The sequence below is a fragment of the Chlamydotis macqueenii genome, chromosome 12, assembly GCF_036417535.1.
Source record: "Chlamydotis macqueenii isolate bChlMac1 chromosome 12, bChlMac1.mat, whole genome shotgun sequence".
Lineage (NCBI taxonomy): Eukaryota > Metazoa > Chordata > Aves > Otidiformes > Otididae > Chlamydotis > Chlamydotis macqueenii.
In genome coordinates, this window is record NC_141567.1 from 11,251,535 (window position 1) to 11,267,387 (window position 15,853).

At 42.5% G+C, this 15,853-nt stretch overlaps 2 protein-coding genes and 1 long non-coding RNA gene across 3 annotated transcripts; 1 reads left to right on the forward strand and 2 right to left on the reverse strand.

Annotated features, from left to right (window-relative positions):
- Window positions 1-4,616: 4,616 nt before the first annotated feature.
- On the reverse strand, window positions 4,617-10,317 carry LOC104484824 (CDC42 small effector protein 2-C-like). Its single transcript, XM_086757247.1, has 4 exons — window positions 9,792-10,317; window positions 7,998-8,211; window positions 7,454-7,555; window positions 4,617-6,906 (listed from the first exon to the last, which is right to left on the reverse strand). The coding sequence occupies exons 2-4, from the start codon at window positions 8,049-8,051 to the stop codon at window positions 6,832-6,834; spliced, it is 231 nt and encodes a 76-aa protein (XP_086613373.1). The 5' UTR covers window positions 8,052-8,211; window positions 9,792-10,317; the 3' UTR covers window positions 4,617-6,831.
- A 1,715-nt stretch (window positions 10,318-12,032) lies between these two features.
- LOC147599240 (uncharacterized) lies at window positions 12,033-12,739 on the reverse strand. The gene is made up of 2 exons (XR_015259945.1): window positions 12,342-12,739; window positions 12,033-12,240 (listed from the first exon to the last, which is right to left on the reverse strand). It is a non-coding gene; the product is annotated as an uncharacterized LOC147599240 (long non-coding RNA).
- Window positions 12,740-13,195: 456 nt separating this feature from the next.
- LOC104482208 (nicotinamide riboside kinase 2) lies at window positions 13,196-15,686 on the forward strand. The gene is given in 7 exon segments (XM_086757659.1): window positions 13,196-13,503; window positions 13,730-13,820; window positions 14,256-14,301; window positions 14,430-14,616; window positions 14,849-14,920; window positions 15,585-15,658; window positions 15,661-15,686. Coding segments are annotated over 7 exon segments (522 nt in total). The 5' UTR covers window positions 13,196-13,477.
- The last annotated feature ends 167 nt before the right edge of the window (window positions 15,687-15,853 follow it).

Consider the following 15,853-nt stretch of genomic DNA (forward strand, 5'->3'; position numbering starts at 1 on the left):
GAAACCTGCTGTCTCCGTGAGACACACACACGGCAAAGAACATGCACGCGTGTGCAACAGCCCGATGGGACCTCTAGCTCCTGGCAAGAAAGTGACCCCAAACATAGAGTTGCATTTAAGAATTATTTATTAATATAAACACACGTCTAGCAACTTTTCCCCATGTACTAACAGCCTTACCTGAACACCAATAAATATCGATCTGTGCAAGCAAGAGATACCCTAGTTCACTGGATATTATGCAGAGAACAGTCAATTCAAATGCATTTTCATTGGTGATGTTTAAAGTAGTTGAAAGAAACTACTGAAAGCCTTCCTCATATGCCATTATACAGCAAGGTCACATTAGCATGCATTAATGAAGAGCTGTAAACCTTACCTTTGAATTATATTTTCAAGCTTGTATCACACCCTCAAAGGTATTGAGTCAAATTTTAGTATTTCCTGGTGGTAGAGACTGTGAGAGTAGACGTGGGTAACCGCATTTAAAAGCGTATTACTTTCACCATTAATGTGCATCTTCAGCTCATGTTGAGACTGGACTTTCAGACTTACATATGTTAGATGAATTTTTTAAAATATATTTCTGCCTAGACTAAGTGCCATTGTTTCACCTGATCTACAAATCCTTAATTTTGGACACCTCACTGTGAAGAGATCAATTACTGGTTAGCAGTATAGTCTCCATTCACCTTTAGACTTTGCTCAGGTAAGTTACGTAAAATGTCTTCTTAAGCGCCAGCAAGATCAGACACGTGCAAATACATTGTTATATATATATATAAAAAAATCCTGTAACCAAACACTTTTTCTAGCTCTTTGATGAGAAATCTGAACTTAGTCATCCATTTATACAGGCCAAAGTCAGCTTTAAAAGCACACCAAATTATCTCTCAGTAGTTTAAATGTAGATTTTAAATTCATTTTTTTAACTTCCAGTAAGCCAGAACAATCATACTAATTTCAGTTTAAAAGAACGGATTATTTCCTTCCACAGTACTTAAGATGAAGGTCTAAATATATACATATATATTAAAACAGTAAAAGACATAATTCAGCTTTTTTTTTTTTTCACACTTGAATTAGGGTGGGTCCTTAATAATAATAACCTCGACTTTGTTCTGCTTGGATTTATATGCAAATATCAGAAGAAACTTAAAATTTGTTATAAAGATAATATTATTCCCATTTACATTGTTTTAATAAAAAAAATACTTAAAAGGTTCAGAGTGAAGTATTTTTAGTACAGCTTTGTGGCCTTGATTTCATGAGTAACTTACCGTGGAGGTCTCAACAGACACCTGAAAGTTGTTGTTCTTGTCCATCTATTACTACTCTCTTCTAAATGGGAATAAAAATAGGTTAAGAGAACTTCCTCCCACTTGAACTACGTTTTTGTGTAACATCTTAGGATTTGGGTCACTCTCATGGGGTGCACAGAAACAGGATGTACAGAACAAGTGACACCACAAGGTGTTCAGTAGCCATACCACAACGCTTGCTAAGCCCATTACGGCTGGGTCTAGGCGATGCAAAGGCCGAAGTATACCATGCCATGGGTGCCCCTTGTACACCCTGCTCTCCCTGAAAGGGCACCAGTTTTTAAATATAATGCGAGTTTGCTCATCTCTAAGTTCCCAGGTGAAGACAGCAGTCCTAGGTTCAGTACCAAGCACCTCAAGTTGGGAACTTTTTGGCATCAGAACACATACTAGTAATGTCCCTGCTTACTCAAAGTGCTTTCACTATTTTCTTTCGTGTTTCCTTTCTCTACATACCATCAGGATAAAAGGTTTTAATGGAAATATGGTGTAGCCATGGGGATCTCCTGGCATCTCACCCTGCGGAGAATCCAGGAGAACATTACTCAAAGCTCCTCAGACACAAGGAATTCTTCAGGACTTTTCAGCTCCAACGCATCCAATACTCTCCCAACACCTGGCAGCTGAGTACCAGATAGTTAATTTCCCCTGAAGTTTTGGATGCATCATGGACTGAAGGCAAATATCTTTTACGACTGCTATGTGATATTAACTCCAAGTTTTATTTGTTTTGTGGTGGAGTTAGTGTTGAGTGCAGCAGGGAGCAGCATTTAGAACATCTACAACCTCACATTGATTGGGGAGGATGGGGAAGTGTGCCATCTCACCTTCCAAACATATACGCACCATCAGCCTGCAACTGCTGAAACCAAATCTAGCTCTCTGAGTGGCTCCATACTTTCTGAAAACAGCTTTGTAAGCCACTGCAGGAAGAGGATACTACCATCTATTAAAGTCACATTGGCAACCTGTGTCCCAAAGTTCCAGCTTAGTCATGGATTTAAGTGCCCAATTTCCTCCATATACCAGTTATGCACACATGATGAGTATTTTCCAATCGATATCAACAAAGCAGTCCTGCAGGTAGGTAACAAACATTAACATGCACATGTTCTGCCCCCTTCTTGTTCCTCAAACATGTACCACATTGCCTCGCCATGGCTTCTAGACCTGCCCCACTTGCGTATCTCGTTTTTCTGTAGTTCCTGCTCAACCCATTAGCCCCTCTGATCGCCTTCCCTGGAGTATGAAGAGTTCAGCAGTAAGAAGGAGACTTTATGCTTTCATGTAGCAAAATACAAAACTGGCCGTGTGGTAATAAGTTTAAGTAACTTCACAGCTTAAGGCTCTGTTGAGGAAACAGCTGTCCAACAGGCCGGGTCCTAGAGAGGACCTATTCTATACAGGACTAGGAAAGTTTTTACATATATACTGTAACCACATGAGTATCAACAGGAAAGCCACTGATGTAACTTGGGCCTTGTGTGCCAGACAAATTACTGTGTATGAAGAAAGGGCAGTATGTCTGCAGGAGCTCAAACTGACAACGTAGAGCATCTCCTTAGGCACACAGAGCCTTCAGCTGCAGAGGTACACATCTAAAATCTTGAATTTCAAGCATTAACTGCTCCTCTGAGTCTAAACTCTGTTGATCCAGTCCCTGTATTAAGACACAAAGGTACATAGTAAGAGTGGTAGCACAACAGTGAGGAGTTAAATATGTCAGTCTCCACTTTTTAAAAGTAAATAAGAAAGATTTATTCCACGTAGCTTTCTTTTTAGAAAAACACATTCTATTTATGGTCAGTCTTTGTTTTCTGCCCTGAAGCCAAACTGCAATCTAATGAACCAGAAATTTTTTGTTTCAGGACTCCATATCTTTAACATTAACCCTTAGTGTGTGATTCACCTGTCTTACAGATTTCAGAATTTGAAGTCTACCTTCATAAACCATAAACTAGAAGCATAACTAAGTAAACCAGATTACTGCAAGTACTCTTTTTTTAGTAAGTCCCACTGAAGTTTGTTCTCCTGAGAAAAGACAATACAAACACTAGTAAGGAAGATCTAGCTTCTACTTCATATTCCCTGACTGCCTAAGTTTCTGAATGATTTAATAGCACAGTATCATTAAAACGACGGCCCGAGATTCTTCAACGGCCCGACTAACCAAGTTTACAGAACCACAAAGTTTCTGGAAGCCTTACAGGCACCCACTCACCAGAGATCTTTTTGACACCACTGTGACACAGCACTGTTTCTCCACAGCAATTACGAAAGGCAGACAAGATCGTTATCTTTAACTGTTGGGTTTTTATGGCAGTGTCACAGTGCTGATAGCAACATAAATCCAAACACAATCAAGAGCATCCATGTGATCATCTTTCACTGACAGATTTGATTTTTTTTTTCTCCTGTGTTACCATATTTAGCAACATCTAATGAATTTCATAACTGTACTTCCATGGAATTTAGCATTGTCAAATTATGCTTATTCTTGCTGGCACAGTAACATTCATGGTATTTATTAATCTTTCAAACATTTTTTGTCTATACAGAGTGGAAGCTACAGAAGCACCCAATAGTCCAGTATGACAAGACCATATAAAGGAACAGCACTACATGTCTGGGTTGCAAGTTATCATATTACAGGCTAATTTGGAACATAGCATGACATCACATAATTGTTATAAAGCTGCTCTACAGGAGCTAAAAAGACATATTAGGTTGTGTAAAAGCCAAATACCTTTTCTATGTACTGACTACAGGTTTATGCAACATTATTAGATAGTCAATAAAACCTAGCAGTGAAATCAAAGGATAAGATGGACAGTATTTAAAATAACAGCTAACCTTCATATCCCCCCTGCCCCCTTTTTGTTTTTATGCTGAGACACTGCTAGACTACGTATGAAAGACTTGATACTGCTCCACTTGTGAGTTATTTTACTTACAACTACAAAAAGAAACCATACAATGCCATTATGTCAGAGCAGTAGTCTTTCATTGCCACATTGTGTTGGCAGGAGGTCTTCACAGCCTGTAAGACAGATTTAAAAGTTTGATCCTTTGGTCTCATTTGGTGTATATTATTCCAGCCAATTTAAAAAAAAAACCCCACACTGGAGTAACAGATTGTATAGAGCAAAAGACAGAAGGGACTTTATGTAAAATTCTGCTCTCTGCTGGACAAATTTGATTTTGTACAATAAAGGTTTGAGCCACACTGATCCATCCACCTTATCAATGGGTTTTCAGTGCACAGAGAGGAAAAAAAAAATTTCACAATATGAGAAGAGCGCAAGTGCCTAGTTCAACAGATTTATTACAACCGAGATAGGTTTACGCAGAGTTACATGAAAGATTACAGCTAAAGATTTAAATATACAGCAAAAAAATACTTAAGTCCTAAGATATACTTTTATGTTTGCTTAGATTTTAAAAGTAATGGCATTTTTAATGCAATAGCAAAATAGTTCCTTTGAGTAATGTGACAATTTAATTAGCTTTAATATGGTCCTAGATGATACTATATAGGTTGATGAAACTAATTAATTTTACAACAGATAGTGGTTTACATAATGAAAACTAGGATTTTTTTCTATAAATAAGGGTTTAATAACAAAATTATCTCTGTTGGTTTATTTTTAGCAAGAAGAACTGACATGACCACCAACTTCTATGTCTAGTTATGCATATATTACTATCTTAAACATACTGAATGATTCTTTAGGAAATACAAACTTCCATTCAATTTGTTTTCTTAAAGTGTTAACAAAATACGACATACTTACTTCATCACAGTTGCCCTACCACTATTCTTTCTAGGCCAGTATGGACCAATGAATGCATAAACTCAATGTAATAGCAGATTCTTCAGAAATTATTCTTTAAAACAACTTGGCCACTTTATCCTTCCTCAACAGTACACAGTATTTAGCGCCTTTGAACTCTGTATCTTAACTAGGCTGTTGGAATAAATCTGAAGTTAGAAGACAGAAACACGAAAGACCTTAAAAAGCTAAGTGTACAGCTAACTCATGCTGATTTTAAAATATGGCATGTATTCTAATTCAAGAATAAGAATTTTTTTTTAATGGAAAAAAGTTCGTAACTGATCTTATACCTAGGGCAAGAAGGAGAGTGCTCCACTGACTTGCAGCATATCTGGTGCTGATTTGGCAGTAACTTAAACACTTTTATTTAGTTAATCTCGTGACAGCAAGCAGATTTCTTAAGTTTCTGCACTGGTAGTCATTCAAAATTTTGAGTTCAGGAACAGTTGTCAGTGACTGGGGAAAAGAAAAACCTACCTCTACTTCAGCAGTTTTGTCATATCACTTAATAGAACAACAAATAAGAAGCAAGTAATAAACTGTAGTTTGAGTACGGCTAAATACCTGTATTTACGAAGAGCTGGAACTCTGCAAGACACTTTTTCCATTTAATGTTCTCCTGCAAATTTTCACAGTATTCTTTAAGTTTTTATCCTTTGCATGGCTGTATCACATAAACTATAGTTTTTATTAAACCGTATCATTTAAAAGCATATGCAAGAAAAAAAAAAAAATCAGTTCATCTAAATAAACAAACAGTCTTGCAATTAAGGAGCCAGAGAGACAAGTGAGCACCCCTTGAAGTCCTTTGTAGTCACTATTACAGATAGGTAACAGAGAGAGTGATCTTAAGTTTAGTTTAAAATTCAATCGCAGTCATGCAAAATTAACACACGGTTGTGAGCATACTGTAACACCACCTGAAGTTAACTGGTACTTATTATTGGCTCTGTTGTAGTAACACCTGTCAGTCACACTACTGCGTGTATGGAAGGGAGGCAGCCCAGTAACTGAGAGAAACAGCTGTTTTACTAAGCCTCGTTTTAGAGTATGTTTGCAAAACTTCCATTTTTAGCTCCAAAAGCATTATCACAGCAAGGCAGAAGTTACACTGGGCTTTGCAGACTCAGCTAACTATGTTATGTTAGAGTTCCTTCACCATCAAAAGACATTGAAAAATACCAAAGTACAGCTCAGTAGATTTAAGCATTAGGTTGTAAGCCATCAAAAAATTAGATCCAAAGTTGTATTACAGGCTATAAGATCCTACTTAGCAATTCAGTTTAGCCCACATAAGAAGTGCAAACATGATATCTTCCAATTAAATCAACCTCTGCATTTCTTGAGGGGAGAGAAAGACCAAACGCCCAGACAATCCATACAGACTTCTAATGCCATCCTGCAAGACAATTTTGTGAGGTTTTTGGGACACAGCTAGGAAGTCATCCACAGTGACAAATTACTGTTGCTACTACAACACTACCACAACAGACGGTTTTAAGGATAATTTATAATAACTCCTTCAGAAGCTATTGTGCTAAGAACATGAAAGCTTGCACTGACCCATTTATAATTAAAATACTCTCTCTACTCCAAGGGTTTTTTGACAATATGAAAGCACAGTCCAGGGGGTCCTCAAAAGACAGAGCAGATTTCTGCCTTCTCTCAGTTTCCTATGTCTCAACAGTTGCAGAAGTGCCATTTGTGTAGCCACCTTTAGACTTCATATGGTCCTGAATTGATACAGCCTAGGAAAAAAAAATAAATTAGATCATGCATCTCAAGAAGTCTGGCTGCCAGAGCAATTATTAAAAGCACCAATTTGATGAGGCAGATGAGCCACATGTTTGCAGTGCTGGGTCCCAACAGTAGTAGGAAGAAATAACAACTAAACCCAGGATTGTTAAATACTATTTTAAGTTAGTTCATGAGATTGGTTTTGCTATCCAAAATCCACTTGCTCTTACATCCCTCACCCTGGCATAGCTTTGACTTCAGGTGACATGTTATCTGGATCTGGTATCATATCAAGTGTGTTAACACAATCCTTATCCAAAAGGTTCTCATCATATGTAAAGATACTGGGGAAATGAGCAATTCTTGCTGAATACATCTTCTACAGTACCTGATGTTTACAAACCAAAGGACAGTTCTGTTCTAATGCTATTCTATTGATTAAAAAAAAAAAAAGGGGGGGGAGGGGTCAGATTTTTCTCTCTCTTACAATTATCTAGTATTTTATTAGCTACCTGCTCTATAGGTTACCAAGTGGAGATTCAAGATGTGCACACTTACTGATGAATAGTCAGTAGTCATGTCTCTTGCCCCAACATGCGCAGTGTGTACAAAGTTCATTGGTTCTCCTATCATATTCCGGTCCAGTCTCCGACGCCTCTTCTATAAGAAAGAGGGTATCTTAGGTCTCTATCCAGAACGCATGAGCGGCTTTCAGACAGAAACAAGCAGCTGAGTTAAAAACAGTCAGTACTGACCCCTAACGACTACTGGCAGAAACTTCATCCAACCCTGATGAAGTTTCAGATTGTTTGCAGTAAGACAGGAAAAAAGTCACTTTTATTACTGTATTACTGCTAACTGAGTTTTGGCAAAAACTTTCTTTAATGTTGGAAAATCAGGGCCTGAGTACTGCAGACAGTCATATGGCCAAAGCTTCCATCAAAACACACATAATTTAAACACACTCTAACAGGTCTGGTTTTAGCATTTACATTACTTAGCCTGAACTAATCAAAATAAGATGACAATCAAAGTGTTTCCCACATAACTGAAAGAGAAAATTTCAAATCTGATAAAGGATAGCACTTGCATGTGCACCTACCGGCTGGGGCTGTTCACCATTGCACCAATTAAAACAAACCAGGAATTCAGTCATTGTATTTTCCAGTAGGTAGTACGGTCTTGTTAAGCGTAATTACTTCTCTGGTAGTTAAAGCAGTATGAGGACCAAAATGCAGTTCCTAAAGAGAGTTTAGGAAGGAATTGCTTGTGCAGATTCACTGGTAAAGATCACAGAAAGCATCTGATGAGTAGACCTGCAAAGAGATTACTATTTAAGTTTACACTAAAATATACCAAAGTCTTGTAACAGTTTTTGAGCAACAGTTATTTCAGAAAACTAAAACAAGACTGCAAAGTTCTTAAGCGTACCTGGACAGAAGAGTAGCATCAATTTAAAACCGGAATGTTCGTGTCAGAAATCAGGTTAAGAACTCTGCACATTTACCCCTAGACAGACAGTAATGTAAGTTCTGGTTTCTGTACAGAAGCACAGTAAGAGCAATGCTGGAGTTCAGCCGGGTCTTGTTTAACAGTCTGTGATCTGGCTGTAAGCAGAGCTAGCCGATGGTTATGAACTATTCAGTATTTTAAAAAAAAAAAAAAAAAAGCTTTCAAGCACAACAAATTGAATGCTTAACACTTACAGACACATGCAAAATAAAGTTTCTTTCTTATATCTGATAGAGTTACTTCTCAGACATAGAAAAGCACAAAGTAAAGAGTATTCTACAACTCCAAAAAGCCCTTAAAAAGAGGAGAAAAAAAAAGAAAAAGGCTTTGTCTATCAGCAACAGAAACCATTCCTCAGACAGAGCTTAGAGCTCCCCAGAATGTATAAAATTATTAACACAGCACTCCTGAACGGGAGACACAACCAGGAAACTCCCTGACTTCAAGTGCCCTGAAGCTATGGCAAAAAACCCCAACTTTTTAGCAGTTACTGACTTCTTTTTTAAAAAAAAAAAACAACAAACTTCCTTCAAAACAAACCCAGGGCTATAGAGTAGCCTTTCATACCAACTTTTTCATACCCCAGATCATTAAAACAATATAACACATTAATTTATAAAGAAGGGTTTTGTTTTTTTTTTAAAGCTTACAGCTTAACAGAAGTTACAGCTTCATCCATTCAGCCTTTCTGAACAACAACTGAAGTCTTCACAAACAGCATGAGCTTCCCCCTTCACAGGCATTTCTTATGTAGTCCCACAATTACGTAATTAGCACATCTATTTCTTTCACCTTTGCGGTTTTCTTACACTTCCTCACTTCTCACACTTCAAGCAGATTTTTTTAAATTGCTGCCATTTATCTTTTAAAGCATTTGTCATGTTTGCCTCAGCTTTAAGTGGCCTATATCATACATTGTTGCAAAACATGTCATATGCTATTCCATTTTATCCTGAGTGCATTTAATACAACTCATTATCTGGCTCAATTACCATTTTTCACCTCACTTCATCCTCTCAGAATGGTCTTTTTCACCACTGATGCCCTGTTTGGGTGCAGCAAAGACGGGAAGTAGCCCACACAACCTTAAGAACAAGCAGAAGCTGAAGCTTTTTCCCACACTTTACATTAGTTGCAGATTTTGGGGGTTTATTTCACATGAAGGAGACTGTATCAAAGGTAAGATTTTCTTAAGAAAATCATAAAGTATGTCACTGTACACTAATAATCTATTTTGAAAACAGACCGACTGAGACAAGCATCAAATTAGATAAAGAAACATCCCCACCCCAAAATAACGGTTGAACGCCCACTCTCCTCCCGCCGTACCCCCCAGTATTCGGCCATCTACCTCCGTGGGGCTTCGTGTGTGCCCAGGTGTTACCTGCTGCTCCCAGGGAGTCCCGGCGGGATGGTACGTCCTCACTCCAGCGCGGGCACACAGCCAGCTCCTGTCTCGGCAACTCTAGCGCATTTACAGTTCATAGTCCTGGGTTATAATTAATCCTGATTGCTAAGCAACGATGCTTCACTGCGATCCCATACCCTGCGACGGTTCCTTCACTCCGTAAGGTGCTGCAGAAGTCTGTTGTGTGCTTCACGCTTGCCTACAGGTGTCAGAAAAGCGGAACGGAAACCCAAAATAGTGCCCTAGTTTGGCGTCAGATTCGTGCAGCCGTGCCGTTTTCTCAGCACTATCCATGCAGCCTGTGGCTCACTTCCACCCCTGCGGCAGCTCTGCAGGTGTCCTCCTGGCTCTGAGCAGCGCTGGACGCCTTCCTGTTGTGTTCTACAACAGAACTCTTCTTTTCCTCTGCATGAGCCAGAGTATCATCCTCCAGGACAGGAATGTCTGCGCCAGGGCATGGGACACCACCTTCCTCCCAGAGACTCAAGGTTTCCACACTAACTGGAAGAATTTAAAAAACATCTTAGTGTGTTCAGGCTCGCCCAGGACTAGCAGAAGCTGACAAGAATCCCCAAACTGGGGAGAAAACATTTTGTCACTGTTGGCACACAGACCAGAATTGGACAATATCCTGTTGTTCTTTCTCTCTATTTTTCACCACAGCAGCAGTATCATCGAGGAGAGAGAGACAAAGGGCCTGGGAAATGGCTAGCACACGCAGACACAGATGTTGAATGCACTGGGAAGGATGCACAGCCATTCTGGAGTCCGTAGTCTTAAAGCACCTGAGAGCTTAATGAATGTCTAGATACACTTTACTGAGCATTGCATTAAATTTGTTCTACCATTGCTGTGTATTAACAAGAATTCAAAATACTGTTGTATTTTACTTACAAAATATAATTCTATTTGAAGTGGAAAATGTTTGCCTGAATCAAAACAAAAGAATCCTCCCTTCCCATAGACAAGACAGCTGCATGGTAATCTTGACAAATAGCATCCACTAAACATACTTGTCCTTCACAGCTGGCCTTTAGACTCAAAGTCTAAGGATGACAAATCCTTGACTCTGAGCTATCAGTGAAAGACAATGAGTGTAAAGGCAGAGTACATTCTTACACATCAGACAGGCTACCATCACCCTGCCCCAGGGAGTTGTTAGATTGTGATAACTTCTGAGTCCAGTTATTGTCATTTTAATTGCAGTGCTCTCACTCCTGAATTGATGTGAGAAGCCTATTTCAGTCTAATTGCCTTTCTAAAAACCACTGCACTTCTAATTTGTTCATTATCCTTACTCTGCTCATTTGATATTTACATCATGTTAAAATACTGACACAGTTGTATGTTTAGATATTTGAACAGCAAGGTACGGTACAAAACAGTGGAAACTGGTTTCCAGATTAAAAAGTAGTTTTGCACACAAAACTTGAAGAGTGCATCTTGCTTGGTGAAAGGCAAAGAGCAAAAAAAACCAAGAGTACCAAGACTTTGGAAGAACCATGGAGCCTAACAGCTGAAAACCTCCTGTAGAGTGAGTTGAACTGCTTGGAAATAACATCCTGATTTTACTAATATATCTACAGATTACAAATTTAGTTTGAGATGTAGTCCTCAAACTACATAATAACACTGTTAAGTAATGTGATTATATATTGACCCTCTGCCATCCTGAAGCTTCACAGAAAGCTGGGAATAGGGTTTTACCTTAGGGCTCTGTTAATCTAGATGTGTTGGTATTGTTAATCTAAGGAATTTGGGTGTAGTCTCTGAGATTTGAAACTTCTCCTTTTAAAAGCTAAGTAAACACACACATGAAAAAAAAAACAAAACCAAAACCAACAACAACAAAAAAAACTTCTAAGGCAGCTTCTCCATTTCAAAGTGGAAACGAGCTTAGTCACAAAATTAAAAAAAAAAAAAATTTTTAACTGTCCATTCCCCCTCAAAAAGAAGAAAAACCAGGAGACAAAATCATGTGTTCTGTTTGGAAGTTAAAAATAACTGTGAGAGCAATCAACTGAAACTTGGCTGGAGTCTTACCAGAAGAAAATTAGTAAAAATCACAAAAAGATGAGAAACAAGCTGAACGGTTGGCAACACACCAACCACTGGTATTGTAAACACGTTGAACTGAGTTACTAGCTTGTAAGTTATAGAATTTAACGTTACTAAGAATAAACTCAGATTAAACAAAAAACAAACAAACAAAAAAAAGACTGTGACCATAAGTTTTATTTCTTCATAGAAGGGAAAAAGTCTCAACACGAAGAGGTAAAGTTCCTCAGGAGCAGCCGTTTCCAGTCCTGCGGTTTCCCGCGGTCTGCAGGAGCCCAAGCACTGGCAGCCAAAGGACAAACACAACGGCCAAGGACACGCGTGCTCCTCCAGACGCAGGAGTCGGGAACTGCCCTTCTCCTGACACCTGGGATCACGGGAGATTAAAGCCTCCACACTAAATTCCCAGTCAAATTTCCACATGCCCATTAACACTCCCTAATTCATGGCCTAAGGACAGATTTTGACCTTGAACGCCGAAGATGCACAACTGCTGGCGCGTTTCACCCTGGGAAACGGAGGGGGTCACCGTGCCACGGAGCAAACCACGGGGCCGGCAGACTCCTGCCGCTCTTCCCACCCCGAGCGGCCCTGCCTGGCTGAGTCACGGCAGAGGGGAGCCGGCGTCCGGACGGCCCGTCCCGCTGCCTCTCCCCGCTCCGCCGCGGCCCTTCCGGGGGAGCCGCTCCTCACCGCTGGAAACCGGGCCGGTATCCGGAGGGGGGCGCTGAGACCCCGAGGCCTTTCGGATGGGCGCGTTAACAGCTCCGTACGGCCAACAACGCCTCACTGACCGCCGCCGGAGCCGCTGTGACGGCCCCCGGGCAGGAGGCTGCAGAACCCACACCTGCTCTGCCCTCCCCTGGGCCGGGGATCGGCCTCGTCCTGCTCCGGGCGCGCCCCTTCCCCCCGCCCCGCGAAGGCGCCCAGCGGCTCCGAGCCCCCCCGCCGGTGCGATCGCTCTCGGCAGGGCCGAGCGTCCGCAGGCTCCCGCACCGCCCGCAGGCTCCCGCACCGCCCGCTCTCGCGGGCCCTGAGGAGAGCCCGCCAGCCCCGCCGCGGCGCACCCGCACAGCGCTGCCGCCACCAGACCCGCCCCTTCGGGCGCGCGACGATCCTGCCATTGGCGCAGATACCCGCCCCCCAGCGCCGCGGCCAATGAACGCCGCCGAGTGGCATGCGGTATGACCTTGTCGGGCGTGAGTGAGCGCCCCCTGCCCAATACCTGCGAGGCGTCCGCGGCGCGCGCTCTCCATTGGCTACGGCGGCAGCGGCGGCTGCCCAATGGGCGCGCAGGAGCGTGAGGGGAAGCGCCATGCAGCGGTTGCCGGCCTCCCTTTGCGGAGCGCTCCGGCGCGGCGCGGACCAGCTCTGCTGCTCCTCCCTCCTCCTCCGACCATGGCGTTGCCCAGCAGTTGACGTTGGGTTTCTCCCCTTTCTACCTTCTCCTCTTTCTCCAGCCCCTCTTTTCCTCCCTTCCCCGGGTCCCGGCTCAGGCACGTAGGCGGCCGGTACCGGAGACGCCGGGTCCCCGACCCCCCCACCCCCCCCACCCCCTCCGGAACAGGCGGTAGGAGTCGGGCCGGGCGGCTGCTGCACGCGCCATGAACATCATCATCGGCATCGGCGGGTGAGAGCTGCGGGGCGGGCGGCTCGGGGCGGAGGGGTGCGGGGCCCGGCCGAGGCGCGGCCCGGGCGCGCTGCCCGCCCCGGCTCGGCCCTCCTCGTGCCGCTGCCGCAGTGGCGCGAGCGCGGAGGACGCGGGTGGGGGCGGGGGAGGAGGCGGCGGCGGCGGCGGGTCCCGCGCGCGCACGTGGCGCGCGGCGCTTCCTGAGGGCTGGGCGGTCTCGCCGCAGGGTCACCAACGGCGGGAAGACCACCCTCACCCGCAGGCTGATGCAGGCCCTGCCCAACTGCAGCGTGGTGCACCAGGATGACTTCTTCAAGGTGAGGCGGGCGCCCGCCGGCCCGGCCGCTCTCCCGAGGCCCGGGAAAGGCGAGGGGTCACCCCCGCGCGTGTCCGCCCTCTCTGCCCGGCTCCCCTGGGTTCCCGGTACCGTCGGCGGCGGCTTCTCCGCAACGCTTGGCGGGGCCGGCTGGGCGGCTGGCGGATAAGCCTGCGATGTAGTGCGTCCTCATGCCTTCCCCTTTCGTTGGAGTGCTACACGGTGTGCTTGTGTTGGGAAGATAGAGGAGCAGGCTGCTTTATCTTAGCCTCGTTACTGCTGCTTTTTATCTGCATGCAAAGAAACCTGGTGGAGGGTTAAGATTCCTCTTTGTAGCTTTAGGGTTCGGATCTTGAGTCTTGCTTTGAAATGGCCGTCAAGCTTCCTAGTAGCTGTGCTGACCAAACATTTTTTTTTTTTCTTGTCACTGTTTCAGCCCCAAGATGAAATAGAAGTTGAAGATGGGTTTAAACAGTATGACGGTAAGGCTTTGCTACAGTGTTACCAAAATGTAACTCAAAAACGTATAGTATTTTGACTTTCTTACACTGACTCTATTACTAGATTATACTTAATTACTGCCTAACAATAGCTGTCTGTTTTGTCTCAGTGATTAGTGCACTAGATATGGAAGCTATGATGAGTACCATAAATGCTTGGATAAAAAACCCAGTCAAGTTTGAGCGTTCTCATGGCATCAACAACACACTGGATGCCCAGATCTTGCAGGATAAGGAAGGAGAAGATGAAACAATCCACATCCTTATTGTTGAAGGCTTTCTACTTTACACCTACAGGTAAACAAATGTGACTTCATGTATTTTGACTTTTACATGACAGGCAAACCTCCAAGGGAATAAGACAACCTGTTCTAAACCAAGAGCTAGTAGCTGGTGTTGGCTGCTGGTGCGTTTAGGTGTCACAAGTCTGAAGATGGCTTTAGGTACAGGAAATAGATGTAGTTTTACCTTTCCATTTCTTGCAACTAATCAGACAGTCTAGTTGTAACCAAACATGTATCTCTTTCAGGCCACTCATTGATGTATTCCACCATCGGTACTTTCTTTCCATTCCATATGAGGAGTGTAAAAGGAGAAGAAGGTAAGTTTATCTTTCTAAGTTCCCTTGCTAGCTCAATAACATCTTACTCCATTCAAGACTTTGTTTCTTATTAAAGCTTTTAGATAAGAGGATAAACACTAATGTAGCTGTTGTGTTAGAAGACTGTAGCTTCCTGCATCAAACCAATCCAAAAGCTTTCTACCAAACTGTTGTGTATATGAGACTAATGCTCAGTTTCTGCACAGATCTCTCAATAGGCTTTCTCCACTTCTGTTTTTCCAATTATGTGATTTCCAGGTTTTGAACTATCCCGGGGTTTTATATTTGGCTGTATTGTTGTATGCACGCGCTGTTTTAATGCAAACGTAATGTGATAAACTTGATAAAGTTATGTTTCAGAATAAGCAGAGAGCTATTTTACCCAGAGTTCTGCTAAAGCTTCAGGAGAAAGTTACTTGTCCATGTTGAGATCAGTCTGTCTTATGAATCCTTGTTGAATCTTGAATACTTTGGACTCACAGATCAAATTCCAGCTTTATTTTGGGTATTTTTTGCTTGCAGGTTATGCTAAATACTGACTTGAGATAAGCTCAGAAACTACACTGGAGGGAAGAGGCTCAAGCTAGTGTGTAAAAATGAACTATGTATCATTTCTCTGAACTGTAATTAGATTACCCTTGAATAACTATGTCTCAATTTATAGTTCAAGGAATTACACTGTACCAGATCCACCTGGACTGTTTGATGGCCATGTTTGGCCTATGTATGTAAAGCACAGGAAGATAATGGAAGACCTTGGAGTTGATGTAGGTAAGTCTTTAATTACAAAAGCACTTTGGAAAGATTGCTTTATGAGAGTGCTCTTCAAACCTGGGATATATATACTGGTTAAATGCATGAGAGGAGTTGAAGCAGGTGGCTGGAGTATATTTCTCTGATACCAGTCAAGTGCATGCTCTTTAAATTAGGATC